The sequence below is a fragment of the Caretta caretta genome, chromosome 17 (assembly GCF_965140235.1).
Source record: "Caretta caretta isolate rCarCar2 chromosome 17, rCarCar1.hap1, whole genome shotgun sequence".
NCBI lineage: Eukaryota > Metazoa > Chordata > Testudines > Cheloniidae > Caretta > Caretta caretta.
Genome location: NC_134222.1, coordinates 4,606,068 through 4,625,031, shown reverse-complemented (window position 1 = coordinate 4,625,031; position 18,964 = coordinate 4,606,068). Strand labels below are relative to the sequence as shown.

At 46.7% G+C, this 18,964-nt stretch overlaps 2 protein-coding genes across 4 annotated transcripts; one reads left to right on the top strand and one right to left on the bottom strand.

Moving 5' to 3' along the window:
* Window positions 1-1,047: 1,047 nt before the first annotated feature.
* On the top strand, window positions 1,048-18,024 carry LIAT1 (ligand of ATE1). 3 transcript variants are annotated; one of them, XM_075120792.1, is made up of 4 exons: window positions 1,048-1,348; window positions 2,269-2,542; window positions 14,495-14,750; window positions 16,915-18,024. In XM_075120792.1, exons 2-4 carry the CDS (start codon window positions 2,308-2,310, stop codon window positions 16,925-16,927), a joined length of 504 nt encoding a protein of 167 aa, XP_074976893.1. In that variant the 5' UTR covers window positions 1,048-1,348; window positions 2,269-2,307; the 3' UTR covers window positions 16,928-18,024. The 3 variants fall into 3 exon arrangements, with proteins under 3 accessions (XP_074976893.1, XP_074976891.1, XP_074976892.1); XM_075120790.1 differs by lacking the exons at window positions 14,495-14,750; window positions 16,915-18,024 and adding an exon at window positions 5,703-6,448 and having other exon boundaries at window positions 1,057-1,348; XM_075120791.1 differs by lacking the exons at window positions 1,048-1,348; window positions 14,495-14,750; window positions 16,915-18,024 and adding exons at window positions 1,512-1,673; window positions 5,703-6,448.
* On the bottom strand, window positions 8,288-15,566 carry RFLNB (refilin B). The gene is made up of 3 exons (XM_075120793.1): window positions 15,197-15,566; window positions 12,867-12,976; window positions 8,288-11,261 (listed from the first exon to the last, which is right to left on the bottom strand). Exons 1-3 carry the CDS (start codon window positions 15,383-15,385, stop codon window positions 10,931-10,933), a joined length of 630 nt encoding a protein of 209 aa, XP_074976894.1. The 5' UTR covers window positions 15,386-15,566; the 3' UTR covers window positions 8,288-10,930.
* Window positions 18,025-18,964: the final 940 nt, after the last annotated feature.

The window sequence follows — 18,964 nt, the reverse complement described above, 5'->3', positions numbered from 1 at the left end:
CATAGGAGAGAGTGAGTGCCTGAAAGCCTGCCAAGCTTGCCCCTGGTCACTATACATCTGCTAGGATTGCCTCCAGCATTCGCGTTTGGACACTGTGACTACATGGACCAGGAGGACTTTGGCCCAAGAGCCCTGGACGGGAGGGGAATTTGTGTAGCAAAAGTCCTAGTAGGTGAAGGGAATGATGGGGCGTAGAGAAGCAGAGCTACAGGGTCACTACAGGGCAAGGGGTTGTGGCAGTGGTTAAGAGAGGCTGAGGTTTAACTAACTCGGGTATATGAAAATAGAATCATGATTTTGTAACAGGCATAAGAGGTTTAAAACACCAGGCGATTGGGCAAAGGCTGCAGGAGATCTTTGCAAATGGGACAGGTAGCTGCAGGGTGACAGGCAGCAAACTATAATAACAGAGTTAGTTAGTCCCTGATCCTACAAAGACTTAGGCACAGGCTTCAATTTACACCCAGTATGAGCATGTGGTGACCTTTCCACACTCACAGAGCATAAAATTAAGCCCATGTACAAATCTCTGCAGGATCAGGGCCACCAACCGAGACTCTATTCAGGTTCTTCTACCATACCCATCACCAGAGTCTATGAACTCCTGTTAGCAAGAGGAATTACAGTGTTTGAGCGTCATCCCTATGAAGTACTGACCATAAACTCCCTGAACATTAAATCCCACCAAATGGGAGTAAATCCATCCTCATCATCGTATCCATTCATTATACTCCACACTTGAACACATCCATTGTATGAACAACATACCCCCATATCTCAATGTCTGTACTTTGACCCGTTAACCTTTTACCCCAAATCGGGAAGACTGCAGATTATGTATTCTGTAGGCCACCCCTTCCTAAACCGAATTTCGCACCCCTTGATAATCTGTACCTTATTCCCTGATAACCAGAAACTTCTATGCTTAAACTCTGTCCCGTTTTCTTTCCACTTCAACATCATCTCAACACAATTATTAAACCTGTTAAAAGGAAAGGAAAGAAAGACCGGCATTCTGCCTTTCAGCCAGGGGAGCAATGTCACGACTGCTCCCATTGACCCTTTGTACAGGAGCATGAGAGTCACGGACACTAGCCAGCAGAGCTTTGGCGAGGGCTAACCAGGGACCCGAGCAAAGGCAGGGCATTACTGGAGAGCCCCTTACGTGCCTTCGGAGCCGTCCCGCGCGCTGCTATCGACCCTGCTGGGGGCCTGCTGGGCTCGGCGCCGCGCCACAGAGAAGGAGGGCAAGCGGCCTGTGACACGAAGCGGTCACAAGCCAGCTCGGACAAGCTCGGTAACAGAGGCCAGGCTCGCCCTGGGCCGTGCAATGGGCTCTGGCGCTGAGGTAGGGCGCGGGTCACACCCGTCAGGGCTGGCGGGGTGGCGGGCCCCGACCCGGGCAGGGCGGCAGGCCCGTCGCCTTGGAGACGGAACAGCCCGTTGACGAGCCGCTGCCGCCCTCCCCCGCCTGCAGCGCGGGGCCCGCGCCCGGCTCGGGGCGGGGCCCGGCGCTCGAGGCGGGGGTCGGGGGCGCACGGACTATTTGTTCTCGCGGAGGGCGCGGGCGCTGACGCTGAGTCGCTGCCATGGAGACGCGTCCGGAGGGGACGGGGGGGGAGCCGGCGGCGCGGACCGGGCCCTGGGGAGAGGCGGTGGCTCCGGGGGGGAAGGTGAGCTCCGGCACCCCGGGGGGGGGAGCGCTGTGAGGGCAGGACTAGGGGTCTGGGGAGCAGGGGCCAGCAGGGACGGGGGCCTATGGGGGAGTAGGGTCGAGGGCAGGGTCTCTGGGGCTCTCTGGAGAATAGGGGTTGGGGGGAGGGACTCTGGGGAGTGGGGGGCTGGGGGCCCTCAGGGGAGCTGAATCCAGGGGGTAGGGCCTGGGGAGAACAGGGGTCTCTGGGGGCAGATGTCTGGGGGGTAGAGGCCAGAGCGACATGGACTGGGGGTAGAGATATAGGAGAGATCACTAGAGAGTAGGATCAAGGAGGCAGGGATTGGGGGGACTGAGGGCTCTGGGGGGGTAGGGTCCACAGGGCAGGGACTGAGGACTCTGCAGGGGGGCCTCTGGCATCAGGTCCTGGGGGCTCTGGGGAGTAAGATGCAGGAGGACAGACTTGGGGGAAGGGTGATGCGGCGGGAGATGAACTGAGTGGACTAGGTGCTGAGGGGGGTTGTGTGGGCCCTCTGCTAGGAAGATGGTGGACTATGCAGCAGATGAAGGGGGCACCGAAAGGCCCTTCAACAAGTCTTTCCCCCTATTTGCAGGCTCAGCAGTAGCTCGGTGTGACAGCCAGGGTGTGCCCCATGCAGAAGAGCCAAGGATGCAAAGGGGTGCAGAAATTGCTGCCTGGCAAGAAGAGAGGCAAGGCCAGCAGCAAGAAGCTGGCTAAGGGGTTCCTAACCCCTATGCTGTCCTCATCCCCACCACAGGCCACAGGCAAGAAGAAGCCAAAGAAGAAGAAAAAGAAAGCAGACCAGGATGACAGTAACTCCAGGAGCAGCGGGCATGGCAGCAGCCCCTCCACCTCTGAGGAGACAGGTTAGCAAAACTGTGTTATAGCAATGGGTGCCAGTGGGCACAGCACCTGAGGGATGGGATGCAGGTGTGCATGGTGGAAAGCAGCTGTCACTTCTCAAAGGCCACACTGCTTCTGGCTACGGCCAGGTTGGCTTTTGCATAACATATTGCTAGCTCCAGTGGGCCCAGTGCTCCAGTGCCTTGGACCATCACTTACACCAGCACAGTGAACGGAACATGCTACCAAATGAGAATGGCAGATTTATGCCCTCTTTGCCCGGTGCACATGACCACACAAAGGGTAAGGTAGTGGAGAATCGAGTCTGTCTCCACTTTGCTGTCCCTGCTGTTTGTGAGGGAAGTGCATTATCACCTTTAGAGGTTATGGGTATAGTTACTGACTGTGCTTACTGATCAGCCAGCATACGTACAGATTGCCTGCTATACCCGTGTGTGTATGTTGGAGGGTGTGAGGCTCTGAATCTTGGGGAAACACTCTACACCCCCATGTTCATCCTTATAATATGATTGTGTGGTATCCAACGCAAAGTTTGTCATGTCGGGTGTCTTCGGAAGGCTTATGATGTACCGAGCATTGTTGTTATAGTAATGTTATAGGTTGTAATTTCATGTATATAGTTATGAGGCTGAAAATGTGTCCTCATGGCTTAAAACAAGCCCAGGCAAAACTCTCCAGGAACAGAGAGGCAGTTCACACCTCATCATGGCATGTAAGGGACAAACCCAGCCTAGCCTCACAGGAACAAAGGACACTGGCCTAGGAAACAACAAAGGACCTGTTGGACTCTTGAGTGCGTAACCCCGCTTCCCTTGGTCAGTTTGGGACTACGATGAGGTAATGCTCACCTGACCCTGAAGGGAGGGGGCAAAGCCAAGAGGGAAGAAAGAACATGATAAAAGGGAGACATTTGCCATGCTCTTCCTCCTCCATCTACAAACATCACCACCAAGCGCTGAAGCACTGATCAAAGTGGAAAGCCTGGCTGAAGAGCAACCAGCCAGCCTGTGCTGAGAAACATCTAAGTTTGTAAGGGCACTGAAAGTGTTAAGATCTGCTTAGAATGCATTCTGCTTTTATTTCATTTGACCAAATCTGACTTCTTGTACTTTAACTTATAATCACTGAAAATCTCTCTTTGTAGTTAATAAATGTGTTTGTTTATTCTACCTGAAAGAGTGCGTTTGGTTTGAAGCATGTCAGAAACTCCCCTTGGGATAACAAGCCTGGTGCATATCAATTTCTTTGTTAAATTGATGAACTCATATAAGTTTGCAGAGTCCAGCAGGCATAACTGGACACTGCAAGATGGAGATTCCTAGAGTTGTGTCTGGGACCGGAGATATTGGCTAGTGTCATTCAGTTGCACAATCCAAGCAGTTTATGTGCCAGAGGCTGTCCGTGAACAGCCCAGGAGTGGGGGTTCTCACAGCAGAGTAGGGTAACGCTGGCTCCCAGAGTCGAGGATTGGAGTGACCCAGCAGATCATCGGTCCAGATAACACCACTTTTGGTGCATACTTTTTGGAATGGGTAGCTATAAATATAGAAGCACACACAGTCTTGATCTGAGATTGGCTCTATTTACGTACCTGTTCATAGTGTAGAAAACTACTGTTATACTGGGATAATTAGACATCCTTTTTCACTACAGTGCAATCATAGGAAAAAAAGAAGAGATTGGCTACTGTAGATCCCAGGAAATAAATCTGGGCTTTTGGTGAGAAGGAATCTTGTGCATTTTAGAACCTCCACCTAGAATTATAGCCTGTTAGTACTTCTTGCTGTAGCCTTTGCTTTTGTTTTTTTAAACAAATGGTTTATTGGAAGGTTTCAGAGTAGCAGCCGTGTTAGTCTGTATTTGCAAAAAGAAAAGGAGTACTTGTGGCACCTTAGAGACTAACAAATTTATTTGAGCTCAGATCAATTTGTTAGTCTCTAAGGTGCCACGAGTACTCCTTTTCTTTTTGGTTTATTGGAAGTACATGTAGCTCCCTCATGTCGACTGTAGGAGGCATAGGACATCTGTCTGAGAGCAGGTAGTTTCACAAAACTGTAGCAAGATTTGAGATAGCTGGATATATTTTAGATTTTCTTTCACAGAGCTGAACTGCAGTTGGTTGAATGTTCAACATTTAATTGATGCAAGTCAAAATCTATCTGACCTCTAACAAACAGTATTTGGCTTGCTGGTACAGCAACAGAGTGGGGGTTAATTTCAAAACTTCTTAACTGGGGAGGTTTTCTTCAATCATGTAAAGAAACAGAACTATTCAGTTCAGTACAATTGTAGAACGCCTGTTAAAATTATGTCAGGCATCATATTAAAATAACATTACTCACACTATTAAAACATCAGGGATTTTAAAAAAATCTGACTGTTTTGTGAAGTTAAACTTTAGAAGGGAGCAGGATTAATTTATTACAATGACAAGTTAGTTAGTATAACCATTGGTGGAAGCTGAGACCTAAATGGAGCAAGACTTTAAAAAATAGCTCCAGCACAGACTGCAAGAGAAATTTTTCTCAGTGGTATCATTTCACTAGCTCTTTAACTGGAGAGACAAATTAAAACTGAAATTAATGCTAGTTGTAGCAGGTAACAAACTCTCAATCTGATTTTTTGAGGGAGGATTTATGAAAACTTTCTCTCGTTTAGGACTGTAAACTTTTTGGCACAGGGACCATCTCATTTCCCTGGTTGGCAGAGCATTAAAAGCCTGAGGTGGTGTTCAAATAATGGCCAGAATTTCCCATTTCAATTTCTGCCATTCTTTTAACTCAAATGTTTAACATTCACATTGGAAAAAACACAACACTAAAGTGCACACAACTACTTTACAAAAGCGCAATAGTCATACTGGTCCAATGGACATGATGCTTGTATCAAAGTGTTATGAGTACGTATTCCTAAGTACATTTATATGAGTACAGTTGTTCTATAAATGGCATCAGTCATTGAGCTAAATACATATTTCCCCTCAACAATGAGCTTTTATGTGATAGATATTTTGTTAACAAATCTGGTTTCTTGACAGTGAGTCTGTGCTATGTTTAATGATTTTTTTATCTGTAACTTTCTCATTACCATGTGAACAGTAAAGCCAGAGGTGACAGTGATGCCATATAAGCTCTCTGCTAATAATATTTATCATTGCAACAGATAAACATCACAGCAAAAGCAAGAAGCATCAGACCCTCTCTGCTCAGTTACTTGAAATACTAAGCCTCAGGAACGATCGTGACCCAGCACAAGGTGCTGTAAAGGGGATTCACATTGATGCAGAAATTAATAAGCTTTTATTATCAGCTTCCACTACTTCAGGCTCTACCCAAACAGAGCAGGACATTTCTGATCAGATCAATGAGAGCCTTCGATGGGATGGGATTCTTGAAGATCCTGCTGCTGAGGAAGAAAGACTGCGTATCTATAAACTGAACAGAAGGAAACGCTATAGGTTATATGTCCAGCAACAGCTACCCGCAGAGCCACGTCTGACTCTCAAGCATTTCCCATTACTTCAAAACAAAGATCCATACACAAATAGTGGTCAGACAGCATGTCAAAAGGATCGCTCCAGTCCTTATTTTCAGGAAAATAAAGATGAAGAGGTCATGAATGCTGAGCTAGCTACAAAAGTGTCTGAACTGCAACCAGCAGCATTACCAAATATTTCTCAGGAAGTTGTGTAAACCAGTATTGTTCTCTATTTTATATCTGTATTTAAAACAGTAATGGCAACAAAACCATTACTTTTAAACTTTGTATATACCTTTGTTCACGGCCATGTTGTTAGTGGGATTAATTCCCCATACTAACAGGTTATTCTGTTTACTTCTGCCAGACCTTTTATAAAACACTACATAGAAAGTGGACAATAAAACAATTATTTTGATGGTTTTATTAAAGGTTCTCTACATCCTACTACTCTGCCCTCAAGTACCCTCTTACTGCTTATATGTTATTCATAAATAGTAGTGTCCTACTGGATTATCTCATTGCTTTTCAAACATGAATGCATTAAGCCTCACAGTACCTCAGTGAAGTGGGCAGGTGTTAGCTCATGTTGCAGATGGGGAAACTGAGGCAGTAAGTAGCTAAGTGATTTGATACTGTGCGTAGAGGGTAAGCGACATGCAGATAGGCTTACCTAAGGTCACATACAGTGCAGAATCAGGATTAATATCCAGGTCTCAGTGCCTGGTTTGCTCTCTAACTGCTAGACAATACTACTTTCTTCTGTTACAAAAACGTATTGTATTGTTCCGTGAACTTGGAGATTTAAATCAGAAACAAAGTGTACTAAATTGAAAAGTGCCCTTTTCTCAAGTGACAGGATTGTCCTTGTCAGTATCGTGATTGCTGCAGCAACGTGCATCGGTGACAAAAATGAACTAAAAAAAAAATTAGTCTTTCACTTAATAGGCTTCCCTGCCCAATCCATCAGCCTCTCAGATGCCCTTGCTTTTCATCACACACAGTAATGTCTTTCATACAAACTCCCTCAGAATACTTTTACAATATTAGAATATTTTAAAATAGCCAAGGGCAGACAAAAGGAGATATTCTGGGGAAAAAAAGACCAAGCATCTGAAAGGAGAGAGACAAGAAGTTCTCGTAACTTCCCTCCACCTGCTCAGAAATATGTTCCTTTGATTTTAAAACACTTCTTAAACCCTGTTTGTATGCATTGGTCTTTTCTAACAACTATTGTCTTATATGCATAGGACTCTATGATTCTATGACTCCTCTGTTTTCTGTAATATTTTATCACTGAATGATCTTCTAATCCTATTGCCTTTAATTGGCTGCATGCCACTGGCACTTTTGCAATGGCAGGTTGGTTCTTTATAAATATATTCTGTCTCAAGACTAGATTCCAACGTCATTATTTGAAAACCAAGTGCTTTTGCAAAGGGGTGGACAAATGAGCAGCAAAAAAAGTAAACAAAAAACTCTATTAGGAATTAAAGAATTGGTATTTTGTTGCATCAATTCCTACCCTTCTATTGATATTAAAAATAAAATCCATAAGCCTGGAAATTCAGAAGCATTTAACAAGACAGTAGGCATCCAGACACATAAGTTCTCTGACAAGAACAGCTTGTCACAAATAAAAAAAAAATTGTTAATATATAATAAATTCTAGTAACTTTTTATATTCCGTGCCCATCACTGTGGCATCTGAGCACCTGAACTCTCCCCCCCACTTTTAAATCCACAATCAAAAGAGAGTTTTGTCTGTTTAAATACTCAGTTCATTTGAAAACAACAACTGCTTTGTTTGCAGTATGTGCCAAAATACATATCAGAAACCAGAACTAGCTCATTAGGAATAAAATGGTACCAGATGTGAAATACATGCCGTGGAGAGGATTTCCAATGGTCTTAAAAGCACTTCTTCAAGTGTCTTACTAAACTCATGAAGCCATAGCATTTGTATTATATTTTTATAGGGAATTTTATACTTGATATGGCTTATTAGAGAATTTAGCAACAATCAAGTCTGATAAAAGAAACAGAAGATCTAAGATCAGTTGAATATATTAAGTCTTTAGTTCTCAGTGAATCATGTAATAAATGATATCTAACTCTTCCACATAGTACTTACCCACTAATTTCAGTAATAACTCCCAGCCAGCCAGAGTTAACACAGTAGAGATGAACCAGCCATTTGTGACTCTAGTTTGCATTCAAGACCAAACAACCACCAATAAGGCTTGAATTAAAAAGAGACTTCCCTACAATTATGGTTTTCATATAATTTATTACTAGTTAAATGAGAAAAAGCAAATTGAAACTTTGTTTTTTTGGGGGAGGAATCATGTCACAGAGAGCAGAACATATTGGATCTTGCACAGTGAGAACCAAGGTGTTGCAATATAGTAACCTGAATTTTTTAAAAAGCATCTTCTATCAGTTACCATCTTTTTAAAGAGGAACATCAATAAATCTGTGTTTTTAAAGCATGTGTTGTGTCCTAGACCATAGTGTAAGAGTTATTTCTAATTTAACTTGGAACAGGTCATGGTTACAATTTTAAAATAAAACTTCTCTCCAAAATCTTGTAATGAACTCACGGGAAAAGTGATAGTGGAGTAAACCAGGCATCCATTCTAGTGCAGTATCATGTCTCCTACAGTGGCAGGAGGAAAGTACAAACTAGCAATAATGGAATAACCTGTCCAACAGAGAAGTTATGTTTGAAACCCCTACACACAGAGGGTGGCTTATGCCCTGTTGTAAGTGCACTTCTGGCAAACGTTAAGGAATGGTCTTAGTGGGAATGTAATGAGCATTTCTTAAATAGTACAGACTAGATTCAATGCATTGGTACTACGCTATGCTACTCATGTTGGTAGTTCTGGCCCTGATTCACATCCCAGGCAGTTCCAATAGTTTCAGTGGGGTCAAAGGTCTTGTCAGAATTCCAGGACCCATAGTCTCTTATGGGGATGGCTATTTAAACTCAGCATTCCAAGTCTCCCTTGGAAATGTTTTAGCACATCTGGGTTTGTGGGCAAGAAACAAAGAAACTACTGATTCAAGGGAATAAACAGGTACAAAAAAACCCAACAAATCCCCTCTTCCATTACACTTTCAGTCTCTTGAATCATTTCAGCTCACACTAGTACCACATTGCAGAATATACCTCTACACAGGCCATTTGTAACACCTGCCGGATCTATTTTACTGCAGCCCCAATAATAATCTCCAGCTAGAACACATTCTACATTCCTCGCTCTCCACTGATGACATTTTCCCTTGTCCCTATGCCCTGCATAAGTCCCCTTTTGAGAGGTGGTCTTGGGCTGTTGCTCTACAGGGGCTGAATTTTGTCCCATGTGAGTTTGGGGAGATATATATAAAAAAGTCAAGAGCCAGCTTCTGTGGAACATCCACAATACCGGTACTACACCAACAAAGAGTATAAGCCACATCTTCAAAAGCACCCACTTTCCATGCTGCTCTCCTCTCTTTCAACAAAGAAACAACAATTCTGGAGATTTAGAAAGCCACACGTTCTGGTTGGTCAAAGTGCATGATAGACAAAGACAATGTTAAGGTGCAGATTATTCTGAAGTGATTATTCTCACCACCTCTCTCCTGCCCACTCCCCAACCCCCAGTGATCTCCAGTTGAAATGCACTCTGATTTGTTACTGCAGGGATACTCAGGAAGCTCCGGGTATGGAAGACCTCCCTTGCCCCAGTGGAATCATCAACACCATCAGATCGAAAACTTAGACAGAATAATGATCTTTGTGAAGTCCAACAGGGAAAGCACAGACATAGCTGTGGATCTAGCCAGTTGACAGTTTTGCATTCCCTTTGTTGCAATGCCTTCCTTGGCAAGTCACTCCCACATACCCCTAGGCGATGCTGCTGGATTCCCAGGTTTCTGCTTCCACCTTATGACTTCCACCCTGTGGATTTCCTAACATTTTTCCACTGTTGCAGCTCCCCTTGAGTGAGAAACAGTGCCAGCATTACATAGTGGTTTGAAACTAGCGGATGTCTACACTTGGATTTCCAAAATTAATTACCCCTCAGAGATAATTTTCTGCGTAATAGTCTTCACAAGTTACAGTACAGTGCCTGCAAATTCTAGTATCTGCTGCACTGACAAATAGTTGCACAAGTTTGAGGCTGGGTTAACTAACTGAAAAGTATACAAGATCTTCTGTAAGATTAGGGGAGCCTGAAGAAAGATAACCCAGTTCCTTCTATGCCTACCCAAATGCAATTTAACTCTTGCTCTAATCGAACCTCCTTCCTCCCCCCCCCCCCCCCGCCTTAAAGGAACATCTTTAAAAACAGGCATGAATGAGATTAAAAAACATCTGTTTAAATATAAAATTCTGGATTTCCCATCAGCTAGCCTATGCCAAAGGATGTCAGCACTTTCTGCTTTATCAAGGTCCTGTGACCAAAGCTGACATTAATTATGGCTCTCTGTTTACAAGTCGCTGAATTATCTGCTAAATTTTCTGCAGCAAGAGAATTGTCATTGGTTTTACACATCAGCATGAAGAATCTTACATTTTTCCACTGTCCCAGACTCTCCCTTATCTGTGAAAGAGCAATTAACTTTTCCTCTTTGGAAACATTTCCCTTATTTTCACCTGAATACTGCAATGTGGGAGCAGGGAAGGAAATCAGCAGCTCTAAAGGAGGATAAACTGATATCTCGAAAAGCTAAAATTCCCATAGAAAATTAAATGCAGGCCATTTTGAATTTATGAGCTAGGACAGAGGTAGCGACAGGTAAGTTTCCCTTAGAGTGACTGGGCAATTAGGGTTTTTTTTACCCACTTTAGCTAGTGGAGAGTTATTACAGTACAGTAGAAAGGGACTAGGATGGATCATAGCAAGAGAGGCAGATGTCAGTCAGCAGCCATCCAGGAGGTAATCGTTCCCAGGGTATTCTGCAGACTCCAGCTCTATGCTGGACAAGAACCGCCGCATGGACTTCCTGCAGTTGTAATCCAGAGTGGTGGTGTACACAGTTTTGGTGTGTTTTGGGTAGACAATGGTGGTGCTGGTGAAACGCAGAGGCTTGTTCCGAGGCTCAAAGTGGACCTCGACTTTGTAACTGCGCCAGGTGCAATCAGGGATGCAGACGACCGTTTGGCTGCACGAGGAAACGCCTAACCCCACCGGCATATAGACATCATCGATGAAGTGCTTGTCTGAGTCATACTTCACTGAGGAGGTGTACCTGAAACACAGAAGAGAGACCCTAGTGTGAATCTCACTTTGCTCCAGCAGCCAGTGCTCACTGGGAGATGTAGCTAGCCAAAGACACTACGGGAGGCAGGGTGATCTCCTAGCTAGGGCACTGAACTAGAACTCGATGGGTTCCATTCCCAGCTCTGCAATATGACCTCAGGCTAGCCACTTCCTCTCTCCGGGCCTCAGTTTCCTCATCTGTAAAATGGGGCTGACAATCCTGATCTCCTTTGTCACGTGCTTTGAGATCCATAGATGAAAAGTGCCGGATAAACACTAGGATTCCTAGTCCAAAGGCTTTTTTTATTTAAAATATACACATCCTCCCATTGATATCTCTTTCCATTTAGGGGAAGAGGAAAACCACCTTCTGTTTGTAGCACACCTGGCGTTTTCATTGTTTGTCCAAGCACAATCTCTAGGCAGGATCTCCTTTTCTATTGGAATTTCCAGAAATGCCATCAGTGTAACCATCTTCTTAGCCTGGTGGGGCCTAGACAACCATTTTCAGACTCTGGCAGCACAGCCAGGCACCTAGATCCATATTTAGACTCCCTGTGGCCTGATTTTCATAATTGTCGACCCCTTGGAGCTTCCATGGAAGCAGATGCTGTTTTCTGTATTCTTATCCATCACGGGTCTTGTGGGAGTTCTTTATCCTTCCCCATCCTTGGGGTCATCAGCCAAGGCAAATGCAATTATACCCACTTGTTTCCATGAGAAAACCCACCGTGGACTCGACTGGCAGAAAATAATACAATTAGTGTATTGAGCATTTCTGATGTGAAAATTAATATCAGGAATGTCTGGGTTTGTCATATGAGATGGGACTTGAAGCCTGTGTGTACCGAAAAAGATTTTCCCCCTCTGCTACACACCAGGCCTGATCCTGCATGGTACCAAGCATCAATTCCAACCTCAGGATTGGGTCCTTTGTCAACACTAGTGAAAATTTTTTAAATCCTCTATCTATCAGCATGCTGTTTGAGCGATACAATTGTTCTACTTATGCCTATAGAAAGGGAAACTTTGTTCCTTTTTACTGCAAAATTATGTCCAAAGGAACAATTCACATGCTATGAACTAAGGCAGTGTATTAAGAAAATTCCACATCTCAAAATATTAGTTTTTCCCTCCAGTTCACAGGATTACCTCTTGCTGATAAGTTAGAACCTTCTGCTATAAAACCATCAGCTTAAGAAAGTGGAATTCCTTTCTGCTAATAAAACAACCCTTTAGAAAGCTACTCCCTTTGAAGATCTTTGCTCCTGATTACCTTTCAAGTAATTAAACAGAACCCAAGATTTAGCAGCTGTACAATGAACTAAGAAGCATAATAAAGAGACACGGGAAGCCTTCCCTTGAAAATTCTTCTAGGAGGTGGTTAAAGGAAACAGAACATTCCTTTGCAAAGGGCTGGTTGCAGGCAGAAGTGGAGGAATGTACTGGCTGGGTGGAACTGAGCTTGAATCTCGGGCACAAATTGATAAATGCTATTGCTCCTTTGCACAGTACCTCTGTTAAACCTTTACTGCTTCCTATGCCCCTGGGAAGGGGAAGTTTAAACACTAACTGATTGTAACACTGTATTTACCTTATTTCCTTTGGTGGCAGAGGGTCAAACTCAACTCCTTCGCCAAAGGATAAAGGGCATAACCTCGCAGGGCAGCTGGAGAGCAGAGGGTTGGGGGAGAACACAGCATTCTGCAAAAGTGCAAAGAGAGCGCCTTTAATATAGCAATTCAGTACAATCCCAAGAGGGGATGTTTATTTAGTCACCCCCTAAGTCAAGGACAAGGTTAACATTACCCAAAACAGACATATCTGTAAATGACTGACAGTTCCATGGACTTCCATGGAGACCCACGGATTTACACAATAGGTTTGCCTGGTACTTCTGGGGCATTCATACAGAGAAGGTCCTTCCCCACCATGAGGGGCTGGAGTCAGTACATCCTCCATGGATAGTATGGTGTCACTGCTTCGGGGATTTATGTTTGGGTTTTTTTTATCATTAATATTTTGAAAAGTGTGTATGAAACCTCTCAGCACTGGATTCATCCATCAATTCTGTACATAAATTGCAACAGAAACCTTCATGGGTTATTAAATTGCATGAACTTCCGAAGAGCCTTCCCAGCTTCCTATTTCCCAAGCTCAGCTGCATCCAGTATGTACTTGCACTTCAAGAAAGGGGGAACTCTTTCTAGCTTGGGGTTTCTCAGGAATGAAATGAAGAAGTCGCACGCCTGGTCCCTTATGGGACCATATGAACTGTGAGACGCTTTCCCTTCTGCCAAGGCCCCCCAGCTGGGAAGGAGGAGCACGGTCACATGCTGAGGCGAGCACAGCACCTCCAAGCAGGCGAATTCTGCTTTTCTTTAATACAGCTTTGGAAATGCTCCTTTAAGACCCCTGGACGTTACGAGAATCTTATTGTTTGATCTTTGGCATGTCTAAGCTGTTCTCCCTTTTCCCATCTTAACAAATACATCTTTGATCTCGGTAAGCCAGTGAGGTATCCATTATCTACAATAAAAGGCCTGATTTTCAGAGGTACTGAGCACCCCAAACTCCAAGGGAAATTAGTGAGATGCGGGTACTCAGCACCTTTGAAAAAAAATCAGCCCCCAGAATTCAGCCCCCAGAGCCCAGGCTGGTATTCTAAGGGCACTATCCTGCTGATGCCACTTTGCGGCTTTCACTCCGGCAAGACCCGAGCGTGTGACAGACCTTTAAAAAGGCCTGGTGGAAAACAACTCCAGACAGTCTGAGTGCAAGAGTGACAGGCCGTATGGAATTCCTGTCACAGGCAGAAAGCTGGGAGGTTTTGTAAATGAATAACTCAGTTTCATGATTCTACAGTTCTGCCACCAGCCACTGTTACTGATGTCTGTACTTCCATCATGCCAAGAGTGTGCTGGGCACTTTGTGGGTACAGCCCCTGCACAGATAAATTAAACAGTAAGGCAGCAGCAGTTCTGAGTGAAGGGGAGGGGAAGTCAGGTCAGTTGTTTTCGACCTCTCTCTTGTCCAGGTGCATTCTTCCAGGTGAAAATCTGTACCAGTTCTAACTGTAACGCTGATGCCACTGGGTTTTTAAATGTATGCTCAGGGCTTGGATGGATGCCGTCTTGTGTGATTTGAGACGAAAATCTAAATAAAAACAATCTACAGCCAGCTAAACAACCCAGCCTTTCCTTTACAATTTATTCATGGCAGACACCTGCCCCCTGCCCTCCGGCTTAGGGAGATGTTACCAAAAGATGCGCAAACCGTTCTGCGGAGAGGCGCTGACTTGTCAGCAAAGGGATCACGCTTTCCAGCAGCTGCTGCGCCGCCAGCCAGAGGGGAGAGAACTGGCCGAGGGCATCTCTGCACACCACAAGCAGACGAGACACAAGAGGATTTGTGAGCTCGGCTGTGATTCTGTCTACTCTGCCGAGCAGGAGAGCCAAAGAATTGCATCGCTCCGCAGGTAGGACCCGCATCTTTGCGGAGAGGGGACAGGCGGAGGGGGGAAGGGGTGCGCACAGGGATCCCCAGAGCCAGCCACTTTTTGTGCTGCCCTCACCCACGTTCGGTCACACCGGGAGGTGCAGCCACTGCGAAGCATGAAGCAGGGACGAGCCCTGCTGGGGATGCACGATCATCCGGAAGGGAAACTTCCACAGCCCGAACCTAGCACCCCCAGCACAACCCCGGGCATGCACCGATACGCCCCGGCGCCCCCCACCAAAGATGCCTGCCCGGGCAGCCCCGAGTCCCGCTGCCCTGTGCACGCAGCCATGCGCCCCCTGGCAGCCCCGGGTCCCTGCCCCGTGCACGTACCCATGCGCCCCCTGGCAGCCCCGGGCATGCACCCCCAACTCAGTGCACGCCCAGCGCCCCGAGCGGCACTGCCCCGGACCGTGCAATACTCACCGGCGGCGCCTGGCCCGCGGCGTCCGGCTCGGGCAGCCCGGGGGCCGCAGCGCGCTCGGGGCCGGCGGCCAGCAGCCAGTGGCTGGGGCTGGGCGGCAGGCCGGAGTCGGGGCTGTCTAGCACCCGCTCGCCGCGCCGCTTCCTGTCCAGCGGCTCGGGCCCCTCGGGCAGCGCCAGCGTCCCCACCATGGCCCGGCCCGGCAGCACTGGCCACGCTCCCGGGCCGCCGGCTCCTGGGCAGCAGGGCCCGCCCCCGGGCGCGGGGATTGGAGCGGGCGGGGCCCGGGAGTCCCACCCCTCCGCCCCGTCCCGCTGTAAGGAGGGGGCCGCCCGGGGCCGGGGCACCAGCCTGGACCCTGCCCCTCTGAAATCCCCAGACGCCGCATGCAGCCTCCAGACACGCCAGCACTGGGGCAGGAGGGTTCTCACCCAGCCCTGAGGTTCTGGTTGTTTCGGTCCTACAGCGAGAGCCTGCTTCGCCTCTGCTTTACGTGGCTCCGGTGACAAAATGCCAGTTATTGATGGGGCCCTATTATGGGCTAAACAGCGCTCTCCCTTCTCTAGCGCCTTATAGAATCATAGAATATAAGGGTTGGAAGGGACCCCAGAAGGTCATCTAGTCCAACCCCCTGCTCGAAGCAGGACCAATTCCCAGTTAAATCATCCCAGCCAGGGCTTTGTCAAGCCTGACCTTATAAACCTCTAAGGAAGGAGATTCTACCACCTCCCTAGGTAACGCATTCCAGTGTTTCACCACCCTCTTAGTGAAAAAGTTTTTCCTAATATCCAATCTAAACCTCCCCCACTGCAGCTTGAGACCATTACTCCTCGTTCTGTCATCTGATACCATTGAGAACAGTCTAGAGCCATCCTCTTTGGAACCCCCTTTCAGGTAGTTGAAAGCAGCTATCAAATCCCCCCTCATTCTTCTCTTCTGCAGGCTAAACAATCCCAGCTCCCTCAGCCTCTCCTCATAACTCATGTGTTCCAGACCCCTAATCATTTTCGTTGCCCTTCGCTGGACTCTCTCCAATTTATCCACATCCTTCTTGAAGTGTGGGGCCCAAAACTGGACACAGTACTCCAGATGAGGCCTCACCAATGTCGAATAGAGGGGAACGATCACGTCCCTCGATCTGCTCGCTATGCCCCTACTTATACATCCCAAAATGCCATTGGCCTTCTTGGCAACAAGGGCACACTGCTGACTCATATCCAGCTTCTCGTCCACTGTCACCCCTAGGTCCTTTTCCACAGAACTGCTGCCTAGCCATTCGGTCCCTAGTCTGTAGCTGTGCATTGGGTTCTTCCGTCCTAAGTGCAGGACCCTGCTCTTATCCTTATTGAACCTCATCAGATTTCTTTTGGCCCAATCCTCCAATTTGTCTAGGTCCTTCTGTATCCTATCCCTCCCCTCCAGCGTATCTACCACTCCTCCCAGTTTAGTATCATCCTTGCAGGTAAGGTTCTCAGAGCAGGTCACAAACCTACTTTAAGCCTCACAACAGCAGGGAAGTGGCATTACCACCCTTTCACAGGTAGGGAAACAAAGGCACGGACGGCAGAGTCACTTGCCCTAGGTTACCCAGCAGACCAGTGGTCGAGACTCACGCGTACTGCTCTGTAGCACCCAGCTCGCCTCTGTCCCACTCCAGCTGAGCTAAGACACCACTCTGGTCTGTGACTCTCAGATTGTTATATGTTATTAAATTTGCAAGGAATTCTGCTTGACTGGACTTTAGGAATAAGGGGTGAAACCCTGCCCCACCGAAGTCAATGGCAAAGCTCCCAGTGACTTCAACGGAGCCAGAATTTCACCCAGAGCATCTCCACCCACCAGTCACTGGGTCAGTACTTCTAGACGGCTGAGCTGAGAGAGACAGCAAATCCGTACAATAGTGGAAGTGGAGATCCTGTGCTGATGCAGCTGCCCATCAGTACCACTCCATGAGTCTGTCCTGGCTTTTGTTATGAAGACGAGTAAGATCTAGTGCTGTTCCCGTCTACACAAGCCAGGCAGCCATCAGGGTCACAGCCTTGCCCGTCCTTCCAGAGCTTGACACTAACCCTTCTGCCTGCCTGAACAAAGGTACTGTTAATCCAGGACGTTATTTATCTGCCTGCGGTCTCCCTCAGAGGAGGAAACAAATGGATTTTCCTACACTGGCCTACTGGGGACCCAAAGGGCTAGTGGCCCCTACTTCACTGTAGTCACATTCCAGCAGCCAGCACTCCCTGCCTCCAACGGTTTCAAATTGGGCCAAATGCAACCTGCATAATTTATGGTGTAAACATCTTCACATCCCCTCATTTAACTCAAATTCACCCCTGTCCAGTCCCACAGTGCATGACTGTACATCCTGCACACCCCAAGAGAGGGCTGAGTCACAGTTTTGAACCCGGGAGTGACACTCTTCCGCGTTGTCCCTGTACAAAGTCACTCCCCTGATTTTATCAGCTTGGAAGTAGGTTTAGTTATTAACGCAAACAGCCGAGCACTCACTTGGCTATATATTTCAGATCTTGTGACTCCAGGGGAGCAGCCTATTTACTGAAACCATGTGCAAGTGTGAAATATAACTGCTGAGGGATTATTTATCTTTGGTGTCACTGCATTTTTTAAACTCATAAAGGCAGATCATAAAACAGAGGCTTGGTACCTAGCTAGGGCACATGTGTACTGTACTCCAGAGGTGGTCTGAAGACAGGCTGCTGCCCTAGACCCTCCTTCCAGCTTTAAACGGTTTATATTCACCCTGGAGAAAAATCTCAACGACCACAGAAGAAACATGAAAAACGCAGCCACATGGAACATGAAACCGCCCTGCCAAGGTAGTTCAGAGCAGCAAACCCTGAGCTAGATTTACATTTCCCCTGCCCTAGCACACACGGGAGGAGTTCTAAGAAGCCATGGTCGAAGTCAGAGCTTTCTGAGCACCTGATTGTCACTGCTTGGGAGGGAGGGGGAAAATATGGCTGTGCTGTTACTCCATCTAGAATTGCCGGGGAAAAGGTGTGGCTACATAATTCAGTCAGAGCCCAGGGGGTGGGTGGGTGTTTATTTATAAGGAGTCAAGTGGATATGATTTCCTTTAATTTCAGCAACCTCCGAGATCCTCTGGCAATGTCCCTGTGTTTATTCAGAGCAGCCAGCAGTGCGCGTTCCCAGAGCCTAAAACCTGAGCTCCTTATTCAGGCTGCTGTCCTGCAAACTCTTCTGAACATGCTTAACTTTACTCCTGGGAGTAGTCCCACTGGAGTCACACACATGATGTTAGGCACTCGTGTTAAGGGTTTGTGGGATCAAGGCCTAGTAGGGCTTTGCCTGCACACAGAAGTTGCACCAGTACAATGGTGTAGACGCTTCCTACACTGACAGAAGGTTTTTTCTCTCAGTGTAGTTAACTTACCTCTCTGGGAGAAGGTAGCTAGGTTGATGGAATCCTTCCATGTACAGCAGGGCGTTAGGTCGACCTAACTATGGAGCTCAGGGTGTGAAAATTTTACAAGCCGAGTGATGCAACTAGGTCGACCCAAAGTTTTAGGTGTAGGCCAGGCCTTAAAGATGCTATTTAAAAATGATTTAGTTAATCGGGGGCAAACCCCTCTGGGCGCACACTTATATTGTCTTAAATACATTTTGTCTAGCAGCTTAGCCTGCCCTTGTAAATTTACAAGGGCAAGCTACACCACTATAAACCAGGTTTAAACTGATATGAGTGACTCCACACCAAAGTTGCACTAATTCAGTTTAAAGGCACACTTTTT

Excerpts from the sequence above, each read along its gene's own strand:
- RFLNB (XM_075120793.1), bottom strand. The coding sequence starts at position 15,385 with ATGGTGGGGACGCTGGCGCTGCCCGAGGGGCCCGAGCCGCTGGACAGG. Across the intron at positions 12,977-15,196 it reads CCGCGGGCCAGGCGCCGCCG|AATGCTGTGTTCTCCCCCAA; the intron begins GTGAGTATTGCA and ends GCACTTTTGCAG. Across the intron at positions 11,262-12,866 it reads CTGCCACCAAAGGAAATAAG|GTACACCTCCTCAGTGAAGT; the intron begins GTAAATACAGTG and ends TCTGTGTTTCAG.
- LIAT1 (XM_075120790.1), top strand. The coding sequence starts at position 2,308 with ATGCAGAAGAGCCAAGGATGCAAAGGGGTGCAGAAATTGCTGCCTGGC. Across the intron at positions 2,543-5,702 it reads CTCCACCTCTGAGGAGACAG|ATAAACATCACAGCAAAAGC; the intron begins GTTAGCAAAACT and ends TCATTGCAACAG.